Source organism: Silurus meridionalis, chromosome 9 (assembly GCF_014805685.1).
Source record: "Silurus meridionalis isolate SWU-2019-XX chromosome 9, ASM1480568v1, whole genome shotgun sequence".
In the NCBI taxonomy this organism is placed as follows: Eukaryota; Metazoa; Chordata; class Actinopteri; order Siluriformes; family Siluridae; genus Silurus; species Silurus meridionalis.
In genome coordinates, this window is record NC_060892.1 from 11,782,820 (window position 1) to 11,807,675 (window position 24,856).

The 24,856-nt window shown below is 36.9% G+C and overlaps 1 protein-coding gene across 25 annotated transcripts in view; it reads left to right on the forward strand.

Annotated features, from left to right (window-relative positions):
• The window catches only part of LOC124391732 (CLIP-associating protein 1-A-like), a 68,423-nt gene that overhangs the window by 26,547 nt on the left and 17,020 nt on the right, over positions 1 to 24,856 (forward strand). For 5 of the 25 annotated variants that reach the window (XM_046858496.1, XM_046858495.1, XM_046858501.1 and 2 more), the window contains 23 exons: positions 9,107 to 9,235; positions 9,359 to 9,435; positions 9,852 to 9,944; positions 10,855 to 11,000; positions 11,292 to 11,427; positions 12,268 to 12,338; positions 12,420 to 12,479; positions 12,816 to 12,893; positions 12,991 to 13,158; positions 13,279 to 13,325; positions 13,417 to 13,587; positions 13,906 to 13,929; positions 15,061 to 15,168; positions 15,770 to 15,808; positions 16,103 to 16,246; positions 17,382 to 17,489; positions 18,035 to 18,094; positions 20,381 to 20,484; positions 20,642 to 20,665; positions 21,480 to 21,724; positions 23,289 to 23,352; positions 23,472 to 23,474; positions 23,568 to 23,731. In XM_046858496.1, coding sequence (XP_046714452.1) covers positions 9,107 to 9,235; positions 9,359 to 9,435; positions 9,852 to 9,944; positions 10,855 to 11,000; positions 11,292 to 11,427; positions 12,268 to 12,338; positions 12,420 to 12,479; positions 12,816 to 12,893; positions 12,991 to 13,158; positions 13,279 to 13,325; positions 13,417 to 13,587; positions 13,906 to 13,929; positions 15,061 to 15,168; positions 15,770 to 15,808; positions 16,103 to 16,246; positions 17,382 to 17,489; positions 18,035 to 18,094; positions 20,381 to 20,484; positions 20,642 to 20,665; positions 21,480 to 21,724; positions 23,289 to 23,352; positions 23,472 to 23,474; positions 23,568 to 23,731 — 2,263 coding nt within the window. Of the gene's footprint in view, positions 1 to 1,159; positions 1,281 to 7,249; positions 7,371 to 9,106; positions 9,236 to 9,358; positions 9,436 to 9,851; positions 9,945 to 10,854; positions 11,001 to 11,291; positions 11,428 to 12,267; positions 12,339 to 12,419; positions 12,480 to 12,815; positions 12,894 to 12,990; positions 13,159 to 13,278; positions 13,326 to 13,416; positions 13,588 to 13,905; positions 13,930 to 15,060; positions 15,169 to 15,769; positions 15,809 to 16,102; positions 16,247 to 17,381; positions 17,490 to 18,034; positions 18,095 to 20,380; positions 20,485 to 20,641; positions 20,666 to 21,479; positions 21,725 to 23,288; positions 23,353 to 23,471; positions 23,475 to 23,567; positions 23,732 to 24,856 lie in introns of those variants that run through there. The other 20 variants (XM_046858498.1, XM_046858503.1, XM_046858509.1 and 17 more) reach the window with 14 other exon arrangements.

The window sequence follows — 24,856 nt, forward strand, 5'->3', positions numbered from 1 at the left end:
TTTTTACTGAGAGAAACTAAGGAAATGCTCATTTCAAATGCCAACTCACGACACTGACAGCAACAGCTAAAACTGACAGGCACTTTGGCAACACTCCCTTTACTAAATCTGATTGGTATAAAGGCCCCACCTCCACAGCTGAAACTGAAAGCCATTTTAGGCATGCCTCCTTCATTAAAATTGATGGATACCAATGCTATCTCTCCTCCTAACAGTATGATATTCACTAATGCCACTCATTCTTCAGTGCAACCAACAAATACAGAGGCTATGCCCAATTGTGTACAAATTTCACATACACACTTTCTTTAACAGTACTTTCAGGCACAAATGTCATCGAATATACTGGCTATTGAGGTCACACTATGTTTGTTGATACTGATAGACACAGTCTTGTGTTCTTTAATTGATGACAAGTACCAACTTTTTTTTTTTTTTTTTACGGGGACTCGAACTCCTTCACTGGACTGCCAGACAGAGCTGTGCCTCAGAGGTCATACTTCCCCAAGTGTAAATAAAAAATCAGAGGCCACACTTCTTTCATTTGGATTGACAGAAAAAGAGGACATACCTTCTTCAATGAACAGACTAGCATAGAGTCCTTACCACCTTTAATGGAGTTGACACTTATAGTACACACCTCTTTTGCTAAATGCCACATTAGCCACACCTTCTATAGTGGGACTGGCAGCCACATTGGCAGCTCTATTGACAGATAGAGTTTTTCATTTGTGTAGCCATACTGTAAACATTAAGAACACTTCACAGAACTATAAATATTTACACCCCCTAGGCCAAAAATGTTAAATAGCACAGCAGATGAAAAGCTCAAAAGAGTCTTTCGTTCTGCTGAGTGTCTGAAAGTGGAGGTGGAAGCCACTCAGTGTTTCTTTGTGTTGCTTAAAGGTTAGCACACGTCAAAGCACCCGTTTTCCTGCCAGCACAGTTCTCCAGAATGCAAAAGTCCTATTTGTTAAGGAGGCCAAGTGGGGAGTGGGTAAAATGGAGAAAAAGAATAAAAAGATGACATAAGGGACTGAGGTGAAGTAGACGAAGAGGCTTGAACAAGCAGCTGCAGTCTCTTTGTATCTGCAGTCACAAGATCACACAGAGAGGGGAGGAGAGCAAGAAGGAAAGCGCGAGCCAGCGAGGGAGGGAGGGAGAGAGGGAGCAAGGATGACTGGAGAGTGAAGCTATGCAGAGCAAAGCAAACGCTCGCACTTATATACACACACACTAACTGCACTGCATCGAACATCAGGGCATGACGTCTGGAGAAGGTAAGAGCTTAGTATACAGGCAGGAACCATTTCTAGCTAATTTTGTCTTTGAATATTTATAGACTCTGGCAGGTGATTGAGATTTCCTGCACACGCTATGTGTGGGTACATGCTGCGAGTTAAACAAGCTGTTTACATAAGCTCAATTATAGCATTTAATAGTTAACCTCATTTACAATAGGAATGAAGCAGGTGCACTTTTATGGACCTTTATTATCATACTTCTGTTTTGTGGATTTATGCTAATTTATGTTCTAGAAGCAGGAAGTAACTGCTTGACTTAGTTTAGTTTTTTGCCATGAATTCATCTTGTGTGACATCCTGCTTTGCACTAGTTCTCATATTTCTTACAAAGGATTAACTATTGATGCCAAAGACCTTAATTTTTAAAGTGTGCACTGCAAGAAACTTGATCTATTCATTTTGCAGGAATAATAAGCAGCAAATGTCTGTTTGCTGTTTATTTATTATTAGTAGCAATTACGGGTGTTAGAATCGATTTTCTTTTTCAGATTGAATTTGAGTATATGGCTTTTGGTTCTCCTCAATAAACATTGTTTTTTAATATAGCACAGTCACAGTTTTTTAGGGAAGTGGTGGCCCAGGGGTTAAGATGAATTGGAATGTCAAAGAGTCCCAGTACCCCAAGTTTACACTGTAGTGCCTTTGAGCAAGATCCTTAACCTTCAAAAGCTCAGTTGTTTAAATAAGATCATTAGGTTAGAATAAGTAGAGTAAGTTAGATGTGGGTATCTGCCAAGTGCCATACACAAATGTGATGCTAGCAATGAAGTCTTCATTTAAAGTTTTATGTGTATGAGGACACAGTGCTTAAACTGGTCTTTAATTAAAAGTTTAAAAGAGGTTGACCAAAAAGTGGTAATGGCATCAAAAATGAGTGCCAATTGAAAGGATTCATGGAGAAAAGAAGTTCTCAGGGCTTGCAGAACTGAAATGGAACAGTTTCTGTCGAGGCTCACTTTAAATGCTTCACACTTGAGTGTGAATAAATGCGAATCATATTTTAGCCCTAGATTTACAGTAACAACCTTCAAGGCTTAAATATATTTTATAGTTCTAGTGGGAAACAATACCTATAATAGAAATAGCTATTTACAGCTTCTAAAGTAATAGGAAATGCAATAATTAGTGCGAAACGTATTTTTGTTTTACATGTAACAAGTTTTTGTACTAGCTTCATTGGTAGATTAGCAAAACAAACTAACTGTACTAGTGAAGTAACAATCTCTGCTTTCTTTTCTTGATACATAGATATAATGAAAGCTTGTACATTACAAGACAAGACAAAATGGTGTCAAACTAATTTTGCACGCATCTGAAAAAAAATATAGTTAAATGTTTTTTGTTTTGCTGTCGTGAAAATCCTGACACTAGAAGATGAATGCTCACCTGTCATGTTTTTGCCCGGTAGTGTGAATTTAGGGATACATTTGGCACTGAATCAAATCAAATGTGTGCAATTGTGTGTATGTGTGTAAATGGCTGCCTGGCAGAGGAACACTGAAGGGCATCACTGTGTAGACTGTTGTGTTTCCAGCATCTTGGCATGCATGTGTGTGTTATAGAATGTGTGTGGGACTTGCTGGGTATGTGTCCTTCTTTCACTGTGCCAAGCTCACACACAGTGACACTTCTCTCCAAAATAAGAGCATTTCTTTATTTAGGATGTGTTTCATCACCCTGTTGCTGGGTTTAACGCTGTATTTTCAATATGAGAGCAAATCATGTGTCTCTAAGAGCAGATCATGTGAGGGAGAAATATTTGCAATTGAGCAGTGTGCAAACCTCAGCACCTTAATGTCATGATCGGGCTAGATTTCTACCTTCACTTGGGGCCTTGTGGCTGCCTGCCAGGCTTGAACTTTTTTTTTTCTTGCACCACATCACTTCCTCATGAAGCAGCCACAAACTGTTCGGTTGCTGTTCAGTGCAGTGTATTTGCTTTTTTTCTTATATTAAACAACAATGGAAAGTCATTTTGTGGCATATATTAAAAAAAGGAGGCAATAAGAAGTCCCAGCCCCAGTTCCCAGAAATGTACAGTTCAATAAACTCAATCGGTAATTTTAAGGAAAATCCAGAAAACAAAGCAAGAAATCAATACATAAAAAGGTAGAATGGAAAGAATTTGTAATGAATGGAACATTTTTTTAAAGCAAGAAGTGATATTTAGAGGTGACTAATAGTGGTGAGGGTAAATGTGCTTAGCTCTTGTTGCAAAAAATGTGCAGTTTAGGAATGATCATTTGACAAATTTGTATGTTTTTTTAATCTTAGTAGTGTAGATAGGCTCTTATGTACTGTATGTGTAAATACCCTCTGGTTTATTTGCTTTAGATTTTTTTTGCTTCCAATGCTATGATTCTCCTGTTTCTTGTAATGGATCCAAGTAGAGTGCTGTGTTCATTGTATACCGTTCTGAATAGTGTATCGGTTTGCCCTGAAAAGAAGCGTCCTGTGTTTCCTTTTCTCTTTCTGTCTGAGCCAAAGCTGGAGTACCCACACTGCAGTTTTGTGCTGGGTGGCTGCGTCTGTGCTTTCTGAGGTTTATGTGCTTGTATCACACACAATGCGCATGTACAAAAAACAGAATACATTAGTAAATCTATAAAAATAAATATGTGGATGTAATATTTTTTCCATGAAAGACTGTTTTTTGAATATTTAAAAAATTACAATGCTTGTACAATGCTTGTACAAATATATCTACAATATATGGACAAAAGTGTTGAGACAAAATGTTACCAGGGAGTTGGAGGAAAATAATAAGAATAACAAAATATAGTGAGGAAGAATAGGACAAACATAAAACCAGGTTGATGGAGAAATAAGTCTAGGGTAATTGTGGAAAATGGAAAAGCAAATACAAGATATACTTTTCCATACTATTTCAGTTTCTCCATTTTTTTCATTATTGTCAATAATACTGCAGTTGACTGTAACATTAGGTGATAAAAGCACTGTTAATTCATACATAGCTCATTCAACTTCAAGCTCATTTCCTTCTGCGCATACATTTTTTTATTCTCAAAGTGATTAGTACTGCTGTGGTCTTTATGAATGACTCCAGCACTGCAGTTAGGAATGTTATTTACAGTAGGAAGCTATCTGTGGCGTCTGAGTATTAAAGAACACATTGACCTGAGAAGCCTAATAAGGAGGTACCTGAAGCAGAGGCATGTTATATGCGGCAAATGAAAGAAATTAGGTCAGTTTTAAGATATAGGTAAAGGACACATCCAGACCTAGTTAAGAGCTACTTTTACAAGTGTCAACTTGAAAAAAAAAACACAAGAAACCAAAAAAAAAAAAAAACGCAAGGACGAAAAAGTAGGACATTATTGCTTTCTTTGTGAGACCTCGTAAATCGTTCACGTGACTGTTCTGAGGTCTCTATTTTGCAGTGTTTGCTTTATTCGAGAGTTTTCAGTGTTAAGAAACATGAGATGCACAATAGTGTGCTCTGAGCTTTTGTAGCTCTGATTGAGGTTAAGCTGATCTGCAGGAACGATCAGAGACCAAAACCTCCTGCATTCTAGCTCTTTATTCTTTTTCCTTTCAAATCCATTAGTGGATTTCATTTGAGACAAATTGTGAGCTGAGATGTAACACCGGAGTATTTCAGAAGCTGCAGTTTTATGGTGCATCTCTGCATTTTTTGCCAACTTTGAGCCATGTGTCAACGCAAGCATATAATTTCCATCTCAATTTCTAACAGAAAAAGTCCAATCTCAGCATGTTAAAAGTCTGTATGGAATGTGTTGATTACTGGGTTCTGTGTTTGGTATGTGTCTTGGCCATTTTTACCTCATTTTCTGAATTATGGAGTGAACAGTCCACTGACATTAAGGGTTAGTGTGTGGTGTGGCTGTGTGTTTAGGCCAATTAGACACTAACTATTAAATGTGTATGTTCATACTATATGCACACTTTATAAACTAATTTATTAATGATGATATCATTTAGTGACAGCAGAAAGTCTAAGCAATAATAACTAGTGCACTTTCTATATCTGGAATATTTAGGAAACCCACACTCTCAAGGTCTCAGTTGATACTTTAAAGAGAAACGCTGCCATCTTGTGGAGAAATATTATAAGGTGTAGAAATTAAACGTTTCCTTTCAAGAATATGTGCATTCTATGCTGATCCTTTCAACAATATTTGCAGTTTTGTGCACTCAGGAATTCATTTTTTTCACGTTATATCTAATTTACACACTTTCAAGGGCATTGTGGATCCAGTATCATGAGTTACTTACACTAACTGAGTAAAATTTCTAAGCTGTTAAAATGTGTTTTATTACCTTAATGTGGCCTTACTGTTTTGGGTGGCACATTGTAAAAATGCCTTTTAGATATTTGTATTTCTGGTTGTCCTGTGTGGTAAAGCAGACAGTCTTGTCTGCTATTATTCATGAAGCAGTGGCTCTTCTTCTTGTAATCTTCTACCGATCTTATGCTTGTTGATATGAATAATACTGTGGTTGCAGTAGCTTTCTTCTTGTCTCAAGAATATTTTTGTGTGTTTATTGACGTTGAGTTTTATCTCTGTTTTTGAAAAAATACAAGAAAAAATTACTCAAAGTTTGACAATTCATTTATTCTCTTATTTGCAAGTATATTTCATGCAACAACAGTGTAAAAGCTGATGTGCCATTTCATCATTATCAGGGTTTCTGTGGATTCTGTGTAGCTGAAGAAAATTGTGTGTATAGCTTTTTAGCCCCCTAGCTATAATATAAAAAACAAACCAGCTTTATACTTTCTGCTCTATTACTGGTGTATTCCTTTGCTAACCCAGTTTACTCAGACGGCGCATTGTGTTCCAATACCACCGTCCGTTCTCTCATTTACTTTCTCTGGTGACGCATCAGAATGTGTTCACTGACAGGATGCTTTAAGTGCAGATTCATCAGCCGGGTATATACAGTATATTACAGTGTACTTTAAGAGGCCTGATGGTCTGACCTCCAATCAACCAGTGGCATTTTGGGAAGGCAGTGGGTGATCTAAAATACCATTTACATGTTACTTTAATCCTCTGTTGGCTGCAACAAATATCTGAGGTAAATGGAGAGCTATATCCAGTAGTTAATTCAGCAAGCAGCAAATGACATTACTATAGTTGCCTAAATTATTATTTATTCAATTATCACAGTGTTGTAGATTTTCTATAACAGCAGCTTTAACAGTAGTTCCTGCAATAATCCAAATAGAAGGTTTATATTAATGCACTCGTCAGAATATGGTTTCGTTTCTGTGCAACACCTCATTCACAGAGACATGTAGAGCGAACACTTTACCTAATCTAAGGCTAATAATTTGATTATGTTTCCTGTAACAGCACGCCTTGTCATGTTTTTTTTTCCATTACATATGGCACATTGTGTTACATATGACTTCCTCTATTATGTAGTATATAGTACAGAGTATATACTATACAGGTGCACTATACTTTACATACTATATACACGTATGTCCAATCTAGCACAGCCTGCTTTTGTGTGTGTGTGCGTGTATGTGTTTAAATGTGTGTAAATGTGTGTATGTGAGGGTGGGTTTGTGTTTATTAGCACCTCCCCCAGCTATGTCACCCCTTCCCCCATCAAGTAAAATTGGGAGGAGCGTTTACAGAGTGACACATCATTTAAATGGTGTGTTCCTAGTGTTCTCTCTCTCTCTCTCTCTCTCTCTCTCTCTCTCTCTCTCTCTCTCTCTCTCTCTCTCGTGCTCTCTCTTACACACACACACACACACACACACACACACAAACACACACATACACACACACGCACAGGGGTAGGAAGTGTGCTTGTATGAATCATGCAGAGATGATCATGTTCAGTGTCTGCTTGTCCACACGTTCGACCACACTTTGAAAGGGCATCCTTAGTCACACACACACACACACACACACACACACACACACACACACACACACATATTTACTGCTCACACACAGTGAGCAGTCAAGGAGAGGTAGGCTGTGGAGATACAGGCAGCATGAGGCTGAGCCAGAGAGTGTGACGGCATGTTGAGGAAACTGGTATGCCGGAGGATCTGCGCCTGTAAGCATCACTCTTTCTTTCCATAGAGGGAGGGAAAAAAGGGACAGAGAGGCAGAAGCATGGCAGAATGGTAACAGACAGTAGCATTGGGTGTGAATGGCAAATGGGTGTGAACAGTAGACAGTATTTATAGCACAATGAACGAGAGCATTTTGGACTGGGAACATATATTTTTTCTTTTTATGGACTTCATTTTTAGTCCCTTGTTTTAAAGTAGTGGTCATAATCAGGACTGTGAATTGATATTTGAGTGAATTTATCACTGTCATGTCTGTCTGTTCTTCTTGGCTTGTGTGAAATTCAATATTTATGATGAAATATCTGTGCAGAAATCACTACACATAGAAGAAGTGTTTATCAAAGGATGCATTTGTGAGAAAGATGTGTTGTGGCCAGTGAACGATGAGTTTTGTGAACTGCTCTGGTCTGAGGTGTGCGTGTGTGTGTGTGTGTGTGTGTGTGTGTGTGTGTTTTAATAATTCATTGAAATTGATTGCCGATCTGGCACATTTCAGTGCAGCTCTCGTGTGCGACTCAAGGGGAAATACGGATGCACTTTCAATATAAGGTTGTGCTGAATAAGACAGTGCCCTTCATAGAGGAAATCCTTAACCACGACTAGCCTAGCATTGCCATCACATTGCATTTAGCCTAGTATTGACCTCACATCTTGGATGGATAAGAACTCACATAACATCATGGCTAGCCTGGAACATGTGCATCCCTGTTATATGGTCCCATTTTCCACTTACAAAGTCATAATTATACAGGTTTTGTGCTTAATTGTGCTATAATTGTTACCTACTTTAAACCAGATCTGTTTTGGGATATTCCTCTATTGTACAAAGGCAACTAATAGAGAAGTGATCTAAAGGGATGTTCATGTTCATTTAGATGAGAAAACTCTATTTGAGGGGCAAACATTACATTGAAGCCAGCTTTGTATGCACATTACAGCTGGCTTAGCACTGACATCACACCACCCAATGACTAGCACTGAGATCACATCATAAGCTAACCTAGCTGTCATATCACAAAATGACCAGCCAAGCACTTACGTCGCATCATCACACTACATGATCAAATCATTAATATATTATTGTTGTTGTTGTTGTTGTGTTTATTTCTACTACTACTAGTCCTACTACTAAAAATAATTAATGACTTTTGAAGTTATAAGACATAAACTATGCATCACCTGAAATTACAACTAGTTAATATTATAAAGTCAATCTCTAACAGCCATCACTGCTAGCTAGCTGTTATGAGAGAGTTTATACCACTGTCAGCTAGCAATAAATGTTATTACATATTTAAAAATGCTTTCATGACTAGCATTCAATTCACACTATATTTAGCTGGCAATGATGGCTATTAGATTTTGACAGAAAGCTCTTACGATTAGCATTCACCTCACACCATAGCTAGCTAGCAATGATTACTACTAGACATCAATTTAAATCTTAGATTTTAATTATATTTTGTTATATTTAAATTCGGTAGACTAGATAATACTTGAAGAACAGTGCTAATTTAGATTTGTTTTTCTTTATGACTAGCTTGCAAACACTAATTTTATAGACAAATAAGCAATTGAGTACAATGTACTTTAATAATAGGGTTACTAATACAATCAACAACAGAAAATACTGTTTCTAAATCAGATGTTAAGCACAGCTTCAGAACTGAAAAGTGAAAATGTTATTGAAATATTTTGTTGTGTTTTTTTTTCCTAGATAAGAACATAGATGATGACGACTCTGTGGATGGAGGCCGTTCCTCTGCCTCATCTAAAGGCGCATCGTCTGTTCGCCGAACTGGATCCATGCGCAGGCCAAGCTCCGCCTCCAGCACCAAGAGCACAGGTTGGTTCTAACCCCACCCTGTTAAAAGACTGAATATGCTGTAATATTTACCATGTTGTAATTGGGAGTTGCATGTAGTAAATAATGACATGTAAATTTAGTGTTTGTGTGTTTCCTTCACAGGAAAAGAGGTTTCAAGTGCTGGTGCTGTGGATGAAGAAGACTTCATCCGAGCCTTTGAGGATGTGCCCACCCTACAGGTATGACCCTCTTTACAGCATCATGTTCAATTTTTCCTCCTTATTGAATTTAGTGCTAGGATAGCAGCATTCATATTTAAAGACTTTCTGAAGGTAGAATGGATCCGTCCCATCTCAGGTTTTGTGTTAATGCTTTGTTTTCTCTCTTGCCTGAATGTTAACACTTCTTTAAAATGTATATATATAAATTGAAAGATGAAAATGTGCAAGAAATCAGATAAATTTTAATTACCCCGAAAGAAAGAAATTCAGCTTTAGACACACACTAACTTTTTCAAATCTGAAATTTGATGTGCGGCTGGGCTTGTCATTTCCCATCGCTCTAACATTCATCGAAAGGTCACAGAGGCCTCGCAGTTTGGAAATCGCCCAGTTCTGACTCTGCTCATTAGGGTTGTGCTTTGTGCCCATTTCAGATTTACTCCAGCAGAGAGCTTGAGGAGTCCATGAATAAAATCAGAGAGGTCCTCTCAGATGAAAAGCAAGACTGGGAGCACAGAGTGACTGCGGTGAGCGATTTTCCTGTCGTTTCCTGCTTTTGTTGATAAAAAATTAAGTTAAGCGCAGAACTATGGTGTATTTATTAGATTTAAGCTACAGTAGGTTATGATATGGATTTGGCAGCATCCATTTGTGCCTCAGGTGCCTGAATTTGTTTACTGTTATGTTTGTTTGGTTGACCGAAACTCTGCATCTGCTGTGAGGGAGTCATTAAAAAAGTCAGTAGAAGCTGTGATTAAAGAAAGTATGAATAAAAAATGTATGAATATGAAAAATATGAAAAATGAATAAAAATTAGATAATGAATAAACAGAAATTATGATATTCAGTTATTGAATAAAAAGTAAGGTTAGAATGAGCATAAATAAATGAGTAAGTCTTTAAACAAGGAAATTATGTCAGTAAATAAAGAAGAGTAAATAAAAGACATCTGAGTGAATGAGTAAGTAAGTGAGGATGTAAAGGAAGTAGCAATGTAAAAGAGTCAGACAGTAAAGAAAATAGGTGCAGTAAGTAAAAATAACGTAAATCAATCAGGCTAAAAGTAAGGAAGGTAAGAAGTAAGACATTTAGGAAAGTCAGTAGTCAGGTTGAAAAACTGAAGTAGAGTAAATGGAGTAATATGGTTTACTCAAATTTACTGCTTATGCATAATGCCATAAATATAATTTATTTAAGGCACACTAATCAACACTAAAACATTAATTAAATGTGTTATTTTTGCTCTCAAGTGCATCTGCAGTCAGACTTGTTGTTTTGGTCAATGCTTGAGTCTGCAGTCTAGCCATGTTCACACCTACACAGCATGATAAACTCACCAGCGTTTAAATGGAAAAAAAAGTGTGCAAATAAAGGAGCCATCTAATGCGATTAATTGTGGATTACATACGCATATTAAAATGCATTTATTTATTTTAGCTGAAGAAGGTGCGTTCAGTGCTTCTCGCCAGAGCCACTGATCATGAAGCATTCCTACAACAACTGCGGCAGCTGGAAGGAGCGTTTAAGCTCTCTGCGAAAGACTTGCGCTCTCAAGTTGTCCGTGAGGCCTGCATCACACTGGGGTACGTTCAATTTACCAGATAGATATTGGTTCTAAAAGGGCTATGAAGGAAAAAAGATCAATTAGTTGAAATGCATTTGTGTTCGTGTTGAACAGGTTCCAGGATTGCTTTTATGCTTCACCCATTACATTTCATTATCATGAAGGAGTGACTTAATGAAAGATTGATCCACATTCCCATTCTGCAGATATGTAAATTAAGCCGAGATGTATTTTGTTCTTGTCTCTCTCTCTCTCTCTCTCTCTCTCTCTCTCTCTCTCCTACTCTCTCTCTCTTTCAATATGTCTCTAGGCATCTGTCGTCTGTGCTGGGTAACAAGTTTGACCATGGAGCTGAGTCCATCATGCCCACTTTGCTCAATTTGGTACCCAATAGTGCTAAAGTAATAGCCACATCTGGTGTAGCAGCAATACGACTTATTATACGAGTGAGTGCGTTTTCATGTCGTTGTTTGCTGTCATGCTGCTTCATCCACACCGTTAAAGGCCAGATTTTACTTCATGTCTTGTGCAGCTGGTTGTTAAATTGAAGGAAACAACAGAAAAATCAATGGCATTGATCAGAGCATAATGTCTATGCCAGCACACTGGGCTCGTGTCGAAGCATAAGTGATGCTTCTGTTTGACTGCTGTGTTTGTCAGTCAGAGAAAATTAACAGCAAGCTAGTGACTGGAAGCTTGAAAGTCTGAATTCCAGAAGTCACATGTGATCAAGGTCCTGAACTGCTATAACCTTTAACTGTGCTTATCCATAATTGGTAAGGCTGCTATTGTGTAGAGTAAAGAATAAAACAAAGCATTTAATGAATGATCTGATGTTGTGATGAGACCCAGCATGAACCAGAAGCTAACTACTGTTTTATATAACATAGCAATGACTGTAGTTGCTTTAATAAAATAAATACACACAGCATTTTAATGTATGTTTGTTAATAGTTACTTTTAAACTAGCTAGTTCTTGATTTAACTAGTAGCTTTAAAAAGTCGTCCCCTTACCAGTGCATCTTGCCAAAGCCAAAAGAGTCTGACGTGTTAAAAGACAACACCTGAGTCATATGTAGTTTTAACCCAACTGGCTTGAGTGGAGGTAAAGTGAAGGTTTTTTTTATACTTGTATTGGATTTACAACAGACGGAATTGCATTCTGCTGCTTTAAATTGTTCCAGCTGCCTCTTTAAAATTTGGACTACTTAGAATATAATATTACAGCCTTATAGACTTTGTGTTGTGCTGTGTATGGTTTTATTCAATGGTGTTTTTTTTTCCAGCACACACACTATCCTCGACTTATCCCCATCCTTACCAGTAACTGCACGTCCAAATCTGTGGCTGTCCGGCGGTAGGTTCAAGATTTTCTTGTGATCAATAGATAACATGTTGACAAACCAGCCATGTTGACAAGTCTTTTTTTTATTCTTAGGCGCTGTTACGAGTTTTTAGACCTTTTACTCCAGGAATGGCAGACAAGCTGTCTGGACAGGTAGGTTCACAATTAGTTTCTCCTTTGCTTTACATTATTTAAACTTACAGGGACAAAGCTTTACTCTTCAGGAAGATCACATATTCACTGGCACACACATCACCACATAGAGGTCATGTCCTTGATCACTACCATTATCCCTAGCATTCTCTCTGGGTTTGCCACCTTCGCTTCTATCAGGACTTCCTGTGAGGACAGGATTGTATCAGGATTTCAAGTGGTAACAAAAAAGTGCATGTGTGGTTACCATAGGGGAGTAGAGAGATCCCACATATTGATTTTGGGTCTGCTTTCACCAGAGCTTCCGTTAAACTTGGCTGCATTGTGTCATTGCAGACATGTAGCTGTACTGATGGAGACTATTAAGAAAGGAGTCCATGATGCAGACTCAGAAGCGAGATCTGTTGCCAGAAAGTACGTGATTTGGGTTTGTACCCTTAATATAAAAGGGAGGCAAAGGATCTGTGTATGAAAAGTATGTGGATTGGAACAATCTGATTTCATTTTTTAGGTGTTATTGGGGATTTCACAGCCACTTCAGTAAGGAGGCAGAGCAACTGTTTCAGGCCCTTGAGCTGACCTATCAGAAGGCACTGCAGTCTCATCTAAAGGCCTCGGACAGTGTTACGTCTCTCCCCCAATCTGATCGTTCCTCCTCCAGCTCTCAAGAGAGCCTCAAGTAGGATTTGAGTTTAAGAGGATTTTGAGATTGAATCTGCTCTTGAACAGTTTTTTTTCTTTTTTTACATTAAATAAATAAAATTCTTCTATTTTTTGTTTGTTTTGCTGTTCGTTTTAGTCGTCCACAGTCTGCTAAAGCATCTGTACAAAGCAGCATAACCAGAAGTAAGAATTCTGTAACTGATGTAAACGAAATGTAATGCGAAGTTACAGTGTAATGATCTAACTATTAATATGCTGTGTATCTGTCTCTCAGATAAAGTGGTCAGCTCTAGAGTGTCCTCTACACCTGGCTCATTGCAGCGCTCACGCAGCGATGTCGATGTCAATGCTGCCGCTACCGCCAAGTCTCGAATGCCCAAAGTACCCGCTGCTGCTCCCTTCAGCTCAGCCGGTGCACTGCCGCCTGGCTCCTATGCCTCACTAGGTAACACCTTACATCTGCACTTACAGCCACCAGCTTGCAGTTTTAACAGAAGACATCACATTTGGTTCAGTGTTAAACAAATAAAACTGCATTGAAGTATTTTAAGTCTTTGGGGAACCTTGTTTCTTCTCTTTATGGGTTGAGTGTAATGTGGAATAGCAGGATTAAAGCAAAACCTCCTGGTTTGAGGTGTTTTATATGTCATAGATTACTGTTAAAAGGCATCAAACACATTTTGTTTTATATTATTTATTAGTACTAATAAAAGTAACAAAATATTCTGAATTTCCTTTGGTTTCCTGCTTTTATTTGCCCAAGATGCAACTCCTGGTAATTGGGAGGGTAAGGTATCTGTGTGTGTGTGTGTGTATGTATGTGTGTGTGTGTGTGTGTAGAGTTGGGTCCAGTGTGCAGTCCTCCATGTTTCTCATCTTGTGCTAGTTCCCTTGTAGTGATGATTCTGGGAAGCCCAGCTCAGTTGTTGGTTCACTTGATTCACATCTGATTTACTTGATTCATATCTCGACCTAATAAACAGATAAATCAGGTTTGGTAGAGCTGGGCATCTCTGAGAATAGTTGACAAGCTATGACTGATAAGCTGTGGTTGGTATGCTGTAATTGATATGCAGTGATTTATAAGATGTTGTTTATAAACTGTGCTTAGTAAGTCTGCATGGACCACCTGCATGGAGTCTGACAGTAACCTCTAAACTGACCATACTGGCTGATAGATTCTTCATTACATTAGGAATGCTGATTCAGTTAAAAGTGTGTGGTTTATTTTGTGTATGTGGGACATAAATCATGATTAATTTTGGAGGAGGAAATATTAGACATTTATTATATAAATCAAAACAATATAAATTCCACTGTAACTCAATGAATCTTGAGTTTGTCTAAGAACCAACATGATTATAAATGCCAGGCCACTGGCACAAATTCCTCTTCCCTCTAAAAAGAACAAACATTTACAATTTGAAACTTGAATCAATTTAATCATTGCATCGAGCTCATTTAATCTCTTGTTTGAAAATTGGAAGAATATGGTTTAACAGTTACTAAGGAGGAAGGGAATTATATATAGAAACCATAAAGAAGCCATGGATAACGTTCCGCACAATGCTACCACCACCACACTTCACTGTGGGCATTGGTTTTTATTTACATTTACCAAATAGGCTGCATTTTAGGTTTACACTTACTGACATATCTGAAAAATTGTGTAAACCTTTTTCCCAGTCCAGAAATGGAAAATGCAACTAAAATATTAAAATATCTTTTAGCTTGTGGATGTTCTCTTGACATCCTGAGTGTATCTATAATTGCATGCATTAATTGCTAGGCTACACTGTGTGTTTCTATGTAGAAGTTGATTCCATTGTCTATGTATTTTTTATTATAAAATCTAAAGTACATTTATGAAACTTGTTTGTTGAAACTTATGTCACATTATTCACTGGTATATCTCTAGGTCGTGTACGCACACGGAGGCAGAGTTCTGGCAGCAGCGTTGGAGGTGGATCCTCTGTTAAAGACAGTCGGGGGCGGAGCCGAGCGAAAGTGGTGTCGCAGTCACAGCGTAAGTTACCTGTCAGACACACTCCCTTTCTTAGACGTTCCATTTGTTCTTTGGAAAAATTCCTATTTGTCATCAGGGTTACAAGAGAAGTCTTGACAGGGCAAAGCAACAGATACATTATGGGATAGATTCTAGTGTATTTCTTGATTTTTTTTTTTCTTAACTGGCATTATTTATGAACGACTGAGTGTTAGGAAAAGTTATGCTCATAACATCAGCATGATTGGTATTGTTTGCCCATGGCAACAATCAGGGATGTTTCATGTCAGGAATAAAACACAACGAGGTCTGCTGCTATAAGAAATTAATAATTGACGAGGAGTGGAAATAATGTTAACACCGTGATTTTGATTATTTTCTTATAACAGTATGTCACAACGTCTTTTATTCTTCTTATACCACAGCAATATTTTTTTAATTAAAGAAAATGTAGTCTTTATCTGTTAATATACATTTAACATTATGGAACATTCAGCAGCATTCAGCAGTGCTGTGGTACAAGCAAATCTAATGACATGCCCAATGCATGTTGGGTAATGCAGTTTCACGGTCATTATATAACTGGATGCCCTTCACTGTTCATGTGCTTCTCATATATAAGGATCCAGATCAGCAAACCAAGCAGGTGGTAAGACTCACGGTACAGCTGACTTTCTTACCACTACAGCATGAGATATTCCCCCTTTAACCATTTATACCCCCTTTCTCCATCACCCATATGTACAATTCCTCCCTTTTAAGTTTTTATGTAATGTGATGTTGATGTACATCATTGTTGAATTTGTTCAGTTTTGTTTATGTGATTATGACATCCTGTGTACTGGTGTTCCTGCATGTGATACTGTATTATACTGTATGTCTATTATACTATACTACTATGAGATGTTCAGGATAAATTTGACTAAAGTCTCACTCTGTGTGTATGTGTGTGTAGCTGGGAGTCGTTCCAGTTCTCCTGGGAAGCTTATTGGTCAGTCCTATGGCAAAGTGTCCTCTGTGACCCCATCCGAGAAGCGCAGTAGGATCCCACGCAGTCAGGGCTGCAGCCGAGAGAGCAGCCCTGGTCGCTCGGGCCAGGGTGAGAGAAACACTACACACACACACACACACAGATTTAGTTTTAATGAAAAAGCCTTCATAAAGTTTTGTGTTCAATTTACACCAGTGAAGCATGCATGGATGAACCACTTTAATAAAAAACCCTGCTTGGTGCTTATCCACAGTTGGCAATTTTCATCTGTGGATAAAAAAGAGTTTCTGTTATAATTTCATCTATCAGGTTTTCTGGTGCTGAGAGTATGTTTTTGACTCCCAAAGATTTTTGAGCCAAAACATTTTTTGACAGAACAGTAAATCCTTGTGAAAATTACTTAAATCTTTCATATTTAATTTAATATCACAACAACAAAAAAAAGGTGTAAACAAGTACAGGCTGTGAAATGTTCCAACCTGTTGAAGGCATTACTGAATATATTCTGGATTGTAGTTTAATTGTAATTGTAAAACCTTTGCTTCCTCATACTCATGTGTTATTAATTTAAATATGAACTAATATAGTTTTCTTTTGGCTTGCTTGTATTTGCATTTATTTAAAAAATATATATTTTTGGTTTGTCATGAACTATGAGTGACGCGAATGCAAGTATTTTAAAAATGCGTGTGTGTGCAAACCTGAAACATAGAAATGATTCTGTAGTTTGTGACCTTAGTCCTGATTTTGTTAAACTTTGTTAAGGTGTATAACTAGACAGAAATTTTATTTCAGGGCAAAATTACACCAACTTCTTTTGAATATTACAAGTAAAGGTTCATGTTAAGAGATAAATGTAAAGATAAATGTGATGATGTGTGTCAGTGAAACATATTCATTCAGCCTTTGAGTTCCTCTGAGGGAGCTGTTCTTTTCTGCTTTCATCAAAATGGACCCTTTTTTTGTAATGGATTAAATCATTACAGTTTACAGGTGTTAGAAGTGTGTTCAGTAGGAGAAGATTGTAAATATGAGTCTAAGGATGAGTATAGGACTGTCTTTATGATTGCAGAAGCAGGTAGAGTTACAAATCTACACCATATTACTCTTCACTATTCTTACCATCCCTATTCCTGTGCTTCGAAAATACCTAACCTCCTGTCTCCTTGTTTGTCCTGCCTTACCTGTTTCACTTTCCTTTCTTATGCTGCTCGTATATGTGTGTGTGTATGGGGGCTGGTAGTGCGGGGTAGTCGCATCCCACGTCCCAGTATGAGTCAGGGTTGCAGTCGTGACACAAGCAGGGAAAGCAGCAGAGACACAAGTCCTGCACGGGGTTTTACTCCCCTTGGTGAGTCTCTCACACACACACACACACACACACACACACACACACACACACATACATACATATATATATAGGGATATAGAGGCATAAATATCACAAAGGTGCTCCTTAAAATAATGTACAATTCAGAGCAGCTATAACCTATAAATATCCACAGTATCCATCTAACTATAAATTAATTTTATTATGAATGTTATTGTCTAAAATTTAAAAATTAACATTTGTCAGATTGAGGTGGTGTATAAGGGAAAAAAATACATAAACCATCTTGATGTTTTTATGCCACATCATGATTTATTCCTTACTAGGAGCAGCTATTCTTCCTCTGTCTCTTCTCATTCACTTCTTCAGCTTCCTTTTCTTTATCTGCACGCTGCAACTTTATAACATTCTTATAAGGTGTAACTAAACTTCATAGAACTGTTCTTCTTTTTCACTCTTGTATTTTCAGAATGCATGATTGTATGTACATGATTGTTCAAAACAATCAAATGCAATATAAGATGGGTTTTTAAATCTGAACTGTATTTGGTTCTCCTGTTGACCAGTGTCTCGGCGTCACTCACGCTCCACCAGTGCCCTGACAAGCGGTGACGCCCTGCAAACAGGTGAACGCTGGCAAGAGGGCCTCTGAACCCACAGGGGGTGCCAGAGAGCACAAATTCACACATTTCACACTTACATCTCTATTTAACTGTCAGTTATTTAGGGTAGGCAAGGGTTCAGGACATAGAAATAAGTTAAACAATAAATTGTACAAAAACAATATGGTTTTTTTACGGAATATAAATTCTCTATCATGAACACAGAGTAATAGGGAAGCAGAGCTGTAATTCATATTGTGTTTAGATAGCAGTAAAATGATTACACTTTCTAATACAGTTGATGTACTTATCTTTCTATTTATAAAATCGTAGTAAAATTTGTAATACATATATCTTATGAATTATTGAATTTAATAAAAAAAAAAAATTAATTATTTGAATAATTAAATCCATGAATCCATACTCTTCTAATTATGCAATTATCATAAAGGCTGTCAGTTTAGGCGAAGTGTGAAGTGTCTGATTTATTTATTTTTGCATTTTTGTGTGTTTTGTGCTTAATTTATTTACTGTTGTTCATATTGTCATCATGGAATTTATTTAAATAAGGTTTTTTTTTTTATGTGTCAATTGATATGTCACCTTTTTATTGCTTTTGGTTATATGATTTATTTGTTTATTTTTTAAGCTTCAAAGAAGAGGTTTTGTCAATTTGCTTTTAACAAATGTAGTTAGATTACTTTGATTTTACTTGTTTTTTTTAATAGATTTTGCATATAGTCCACGCCACTAATATTGCAACCCTTCGTAAATATGAGAAATGATGACTGTGAAAATTTTTTATAGTTTATCCTTTTAAACATTTGTTTAAACATCTAACAAACATCTAAACATTTAATAATTGTGAAGACATTTCAGTTTAATATAAAAAAGATCTGTGTGGCACAATTATTGCCATAATGTTTTAGCTTTAGTCGCTATTTTGTGCTGCATTTCTTTGCCAAGAAAACAGATCTGAGTCTTCTTAGTGCCTCAAGGTAACGGACCCTTTCCAGATTGTTCACATTTCATGGTCCAAACATGTGGACTCCAGTTCATTCCACATGTTTTCTGTTGGGTTCAAGTCAGGGGACTGAGATGACTATGACAGGAATTTGCCAAGAGTGCCATTTAGGGATGGCTTGATACCATAATTTTGGCTTTGGTACGATACCAGAATGTAATACAAATAATCAGCCTCAAAAGATAAGTACATTTATACAAAAAAACAAAACAAAAGTAATAATAAAAATAGATTAATATCTTAATACTTTTGTATTAAACTGTTATAAAAAACCTACAGGGAACATAGTTTACCTTTTGATGTTGGAAAAATAAATACTATATATAACTGAAGTAATACAATGAAAATATATTCAAATCTTTTCAGTGCAAACACTGCAAAATGTCTCAAAATGTAACAAAAAACCTACCAGGAACATGGGTTACATTTTGACTTTGGAAAAAAAAAATTGAAATGAAGTAGCACAATTAATGCATGTGCATATCTTTTCAGTCTTTTAACGGTTTTGCAGCAAATTGGGAAGCACTGCCGCTTACAGGTGAATTTCGGAACAACAGCGTATGAAATACAGAATTCAGCAAAATCATTTGCCGTTTGAAATATAGTATATACGGTTTTTTACCCTTAGTATTGGTATACCGCTCATCCCTAGTACCAGTATTAGTGTAGGGCCCTGCATTTGACAGATTCATGCAGCATTGGTGTTGCATCAAAATATCATTACAATATTCACAGTCTTAATAAATGTTTTATTATTCCAAAAAAACTACATTTCCATACATACTGATAACTAAGATTTTACAGTTTAGTGTTAAATATTATCGCAGCTCTCTCAGCTTTTTTTGTTAGGTCCTGCATGATCCCAGTCTGGATACTTTAATGCTTCAATTATTATATCAGTAGGAATAGATACACTGACTATAGTACAGTACATTACAGTTGCATGTATTAATATATATTTTTTCCCTTTGTTTTTGTGGTATTATTGACATTTTTTATTTGTATTATTGAACTTTTTTTATGTTACATGCATTGCATTTTTTGTGGTTATTCTGTAATTATATTTAGTTTACTTTTAAATGAATGTTTCTGTTCATTCATATTTTTGCTGTATTGTTATTATGCTGGCTTGTTCTGCGGGGAGAGGCTTGTCTCATGTTTATGTTTGAATCATATTTCAAAGAGAAATCCACAATTACATTTTGCTTTTTTAACGGTTGTTGATAAGTATTTAATTACCATAATTTTGGCTTTCACATTTTTCTTTTTTCTGCTCATTCACTTAGATCGTTTTGGGCTGATCCATCAGGCACGAATCTCAGCCTCAGTCAACGCCATGCGCATTCTGAACACAGGCATGGAAGTGGAGGCAGCAGTGGCTGATGCTCTGGTGAGATTGCTCAGCTTTGTTTTTTATGAAACAAACACATAAATCATGACTGACCTCTATTGCTTAACACCAGAAGTGTGTGGGAATGATGAAGGCGAAATCCCTGACATGTAGTTGTGTTTGCTTTTCCTTCTCCTGCTGTCTTAAATATCATCAGCTATTAGGAGACTCCAGAAATCAGGTTGGGTTTTTTTTATTGACATATAAACTGTACCTTCTCTTCATCTTCATCATCTCAAGAGTCCATTACATACAGACATCACAAACAACAGTCACTAGCAGTAGTTTGTAATGGAGCAATTATGCAGGGAATAAAATGTGCATGCTGTTATAGGAAAATAATCAACAATGCGTTGGGGCTGATTACTGTTATTATGCCATTTGGACTATTTTCTCTAAACAGCATGCTTAGAGGTGTTTTATTTCTCTTATACCACAGCAATTTGCTAAAGATTTTTTATTTGTTAAAGAACCACATGTACTTTTTAATCTGTTTGTAGGTACAGTTCATCAGTAAAGCAAGTTAGTTTTTTTAGCACTTACATTGTATGAGGTGGGAATACTTTGTTTTCTCGTTTTTGAGTTAAAATGAGAGAAAAAAAGGTTGCTTTAGAAATGTTACAAAATTAAGTGTACAAAATATTACAAATAAATATAAATATAAAATGATTTGCATTACAGTTGGCACTGCTGTCAGAGCTGCTGTAACTCGTGCGAAAATAGTCCACACCATTTATACCAAACACATCTGGGAAATTGACAATGCTGTGGTATAATTCCATATTGTCTCAAATTAGAGTTTTTAAAATCCCTGTAGTGTGGTAACATCTTTCACACCTACATGACAGCAGTCATTAACCCACTGCATGCCCTTTTCCATCAACAGTAGATTCTTAGAAAGGTAGCTGCATGCGTAGTACTGCATTAACCTCAAATAACAGCATTATTAAGCAAATAAGTCTCGCTGTGCTTTGTGTTTTTAATCGGATTGTTAGCGGAGGCCAGTGCGGCGCTGGTACGAGTCTCCTGGTATGTACTCGGACGATGATGCCAACAGCGACGCCTCTAGTGCCTGTTCAGAGCTTTCCTATAGCTCTCGTAACGGAGGAGTGCCGCACTACATGCGTCAGACGGAGGACGTCGCTGAGATCCTAAACCACTGTGCCAGTTCCAATTGGTCTGAGAGGAAAGAAGGCCTGGTGGGTCTCCAGAACCTTCTGAAGAGCCAAAGAACCCTCAGGTAGGCTCAATCTAAACAGTAAAACAGCCTTGAAAATTTTTAATTTTTTTTTTGGAAATGATTGTCACGTTTTCTTTAGGGGTTAGTGTTGAGAATTAAAGCTTTAAGCAATGGATCCCAATTATCTGAAACAATTACCTCATTTATGACCTTCATTATATCTCTAAAGGAAATATCCATGCTCTATTACAAATATAAATGCAACCATTAGCAATTTAAAAGAGATTAAAATCTGAGTAAGTGGTATCATTTAGCAACCATAGATTTATAGAAGTGCAAGCATAATTAAGATATAATTAGCTTTTTTGCATCTTGTTTTTAGTTATAGTAGTTCTAATTATCCCTCAGAGTCAAGTCAAGAAGTTTTTATTGTCATTTCAAATTGCTGAAGCAGTAATCAGTGAAATGAGACAACGTTTCTCCAGAACCCTGGTACTACATCACAACAGAGAGCTACATCACACAGCATAGAACAAAATAGCACCAGCAGAAAACCTACTCTATAATATGTTATACAGAGAAATGTGCAAAAGAGAACTGTAAACAAGAGTGTACTTGTAAATACTGTATATACACAAAATATAAACACAAAAAGTTGTGCCAAACAGCAACAGCAGCAATCAAGTAGATGTTCAAAACAGCAGGTAAACAGTTATATAATTATAATAAAGTAATTATATAAAAATGTTGCAAAATGTATGGTTTAGCTGTAACATTTTGGCTGTTTGGCCTCAGTGCTACAGTGTTACAGGAGACACCTGAAAACTTGTGGAAGTTTTCAGACATATATAAACTACGTTTGCTCAATCAAACAGCAAAAAACAGCAAAAGGGGAAGCGAGGTTTTGTGGTCACTTTTGTTTTTTACTGATTTGCTCTAGGTGACCTTTGACATTAACTTGTGAAGTCAATAGAAAAAAGCTATCTATCAATAATAAATAGTCAATATAGAGTTTAGTAAATAATAATAGCACTTAAATGCTCTAAAACCATTTAATATCTTATTACAATGTTTTAATGTATTATGTATTTATAACAAATACTATGAATTATTATTATATGCTACATTTTTCAAGTAGTTAAATAGGCAGAGCTCTTTTTTACTCCTCACTTGTTCTAAGTAAAATCCTTATTAAAAGATCATCTTGAATCCGAGGTCAACATATTCGTAAATATGTAAATAGGAAAGTAAATAAAAATTGCATGCAAACAGATGATTACATTACCAAACAGTATGATTTTTAGTAAGTAATTATCCATTAATAATTAAACAGCATTAGGTCTATAGCTGATAAATATTTATTTGGGGTAATGTATTTGGGACGAATAAAATTGCATACATAAAATTATTTTTTAAATTATTATTTTAATTGAATAGATTTAAAAATTTTTAATTCTGGCACATACAAAGTTATTCAGTGTTCATGACTTGCTTGTAAATCTTTCAAAATAATGCAGATGAACAAAGTACAGTATATGCATTTCTGTATAGTATAATAATAAAAAGGTAGTTCTCTTTGAATCATTATCTTTATCTTTATACTATTATCTTTTTTGTCTTTCAGCCGTGTGGAACTCAAGAGGCTGTGTGAGATTTTCACTAGGATGTTTGCTGACCCTCACAGCAAGGTGAGTACATTTTGACTTGAGTTTAAAATGTATAAATCTCCTGTAATATGTGGTGTTACAGATTTTTTTTTTTTGTATTTTGTTGCATGGCTTTTCCTTGGTGTGGATTGCTTCAACAGAGAGTATGTATTTTCCTCCTGGGGTTTGCTTTATTTAGTTGATTTATGTAATATGAACCTTTGTGTGGTAAATGCTGAAAACTGTTGTGCTATCAGGTGTTCAGCATGTTCCTGGAAACGTTGGTGGACTTCATCGTGCTGCATAGGGAGGATTTGCAGGACTGGCTGTTTGTGCTCCTGACACAGCTGTTAAAGAAGATGGGTGCTGATCTGCTGGGCTCAGTGCAGGCTAAAGTGCAGAAAGCCCTCGATGTCACCAGGTGTGAACTCTACTATTCTATATATACAGTGCCCTCCACAATTATTGGCACCCCTTTTTTTTAAAACAACATAGAACCCAAATGCAAAGAAAGAGAAAAATCCAACCTTTTATTTAAGTACATAACTTTGGTGGTAAAAAAATCACACATTTAGAAAAAAAAAAAACTTGAAATCATGTGTGCCACAATTATTGGCACCCCTGATGTTAATACTTTGTACAACCTCCTTTTGCCAACAAGGCAGCACTTAATCTTCTCCTATAACATTTCACAAGATTGGAGAACACAGAGAGAGGGATTTTTGACCATTCTTCTTTGCACAATCTTTCTAGATCATCCAGTGTCCTGGGTCCTCTCTTATGCACTCTTCTCTTTAGCTCGCCCCACAGGTTTTCGATTGGGTTGAGGTCTGGGGACTGAGATGGCCATGGGAGGACCTTGAGTTTGTGACTGCTGAACCACTTTTGTGTAGATTTTGCCACATGTTTTGGATCATTATCCTGCTGAAAGACCCAATGACGACCCATCTTCAGCTTTCTGGCAGAGGCCATCAGGTTTTTATTTAAAATATCCTGGTACTTCAAAGCGTTCATAATGCCATGCACCCTAACAAGGTTCCCAGGGCCTTTGGAAGAGAAACAGGCCCACAGCATCACAGATCCTCCACCATACTTCACGGTGGGCATGAGGTGCTTTTCGGCATACTCATCTTTTGTTTTACGCCAGACCCACTTAGAGTGTTTGTTGCCAAAAAGCTCAATCTTAGTCTCATCTGACCAAAGCACACGATCCCAGTTGAAGTCCCAGTACCGCTTAGCAAACTCCAGACGTTTACGTTTGTGAGTGTTAGTGAGAAAAGGCTTTTTCCTTGCATGCCTCCCAAACAGCTTGTTGGCATGTAGAGAGCGTCTGATGGTTGTTTTGGAGACTCTGTGACCCCAAGATGCCACTCTTTGATGCAATTCTGTGACGGTGAGCTTGGGAAATTTTTTTACTTCTCTTACCATCCTCCTCACTGTGCGTTGTGGCAAGATAAACTTGGGACCTCTTCCAGCCTTGTTTGTCACTGTTCCAGTTGTTTTAAACTTCTTAATGATTCCTCTGACTGTAGATACCGAGTTAAGG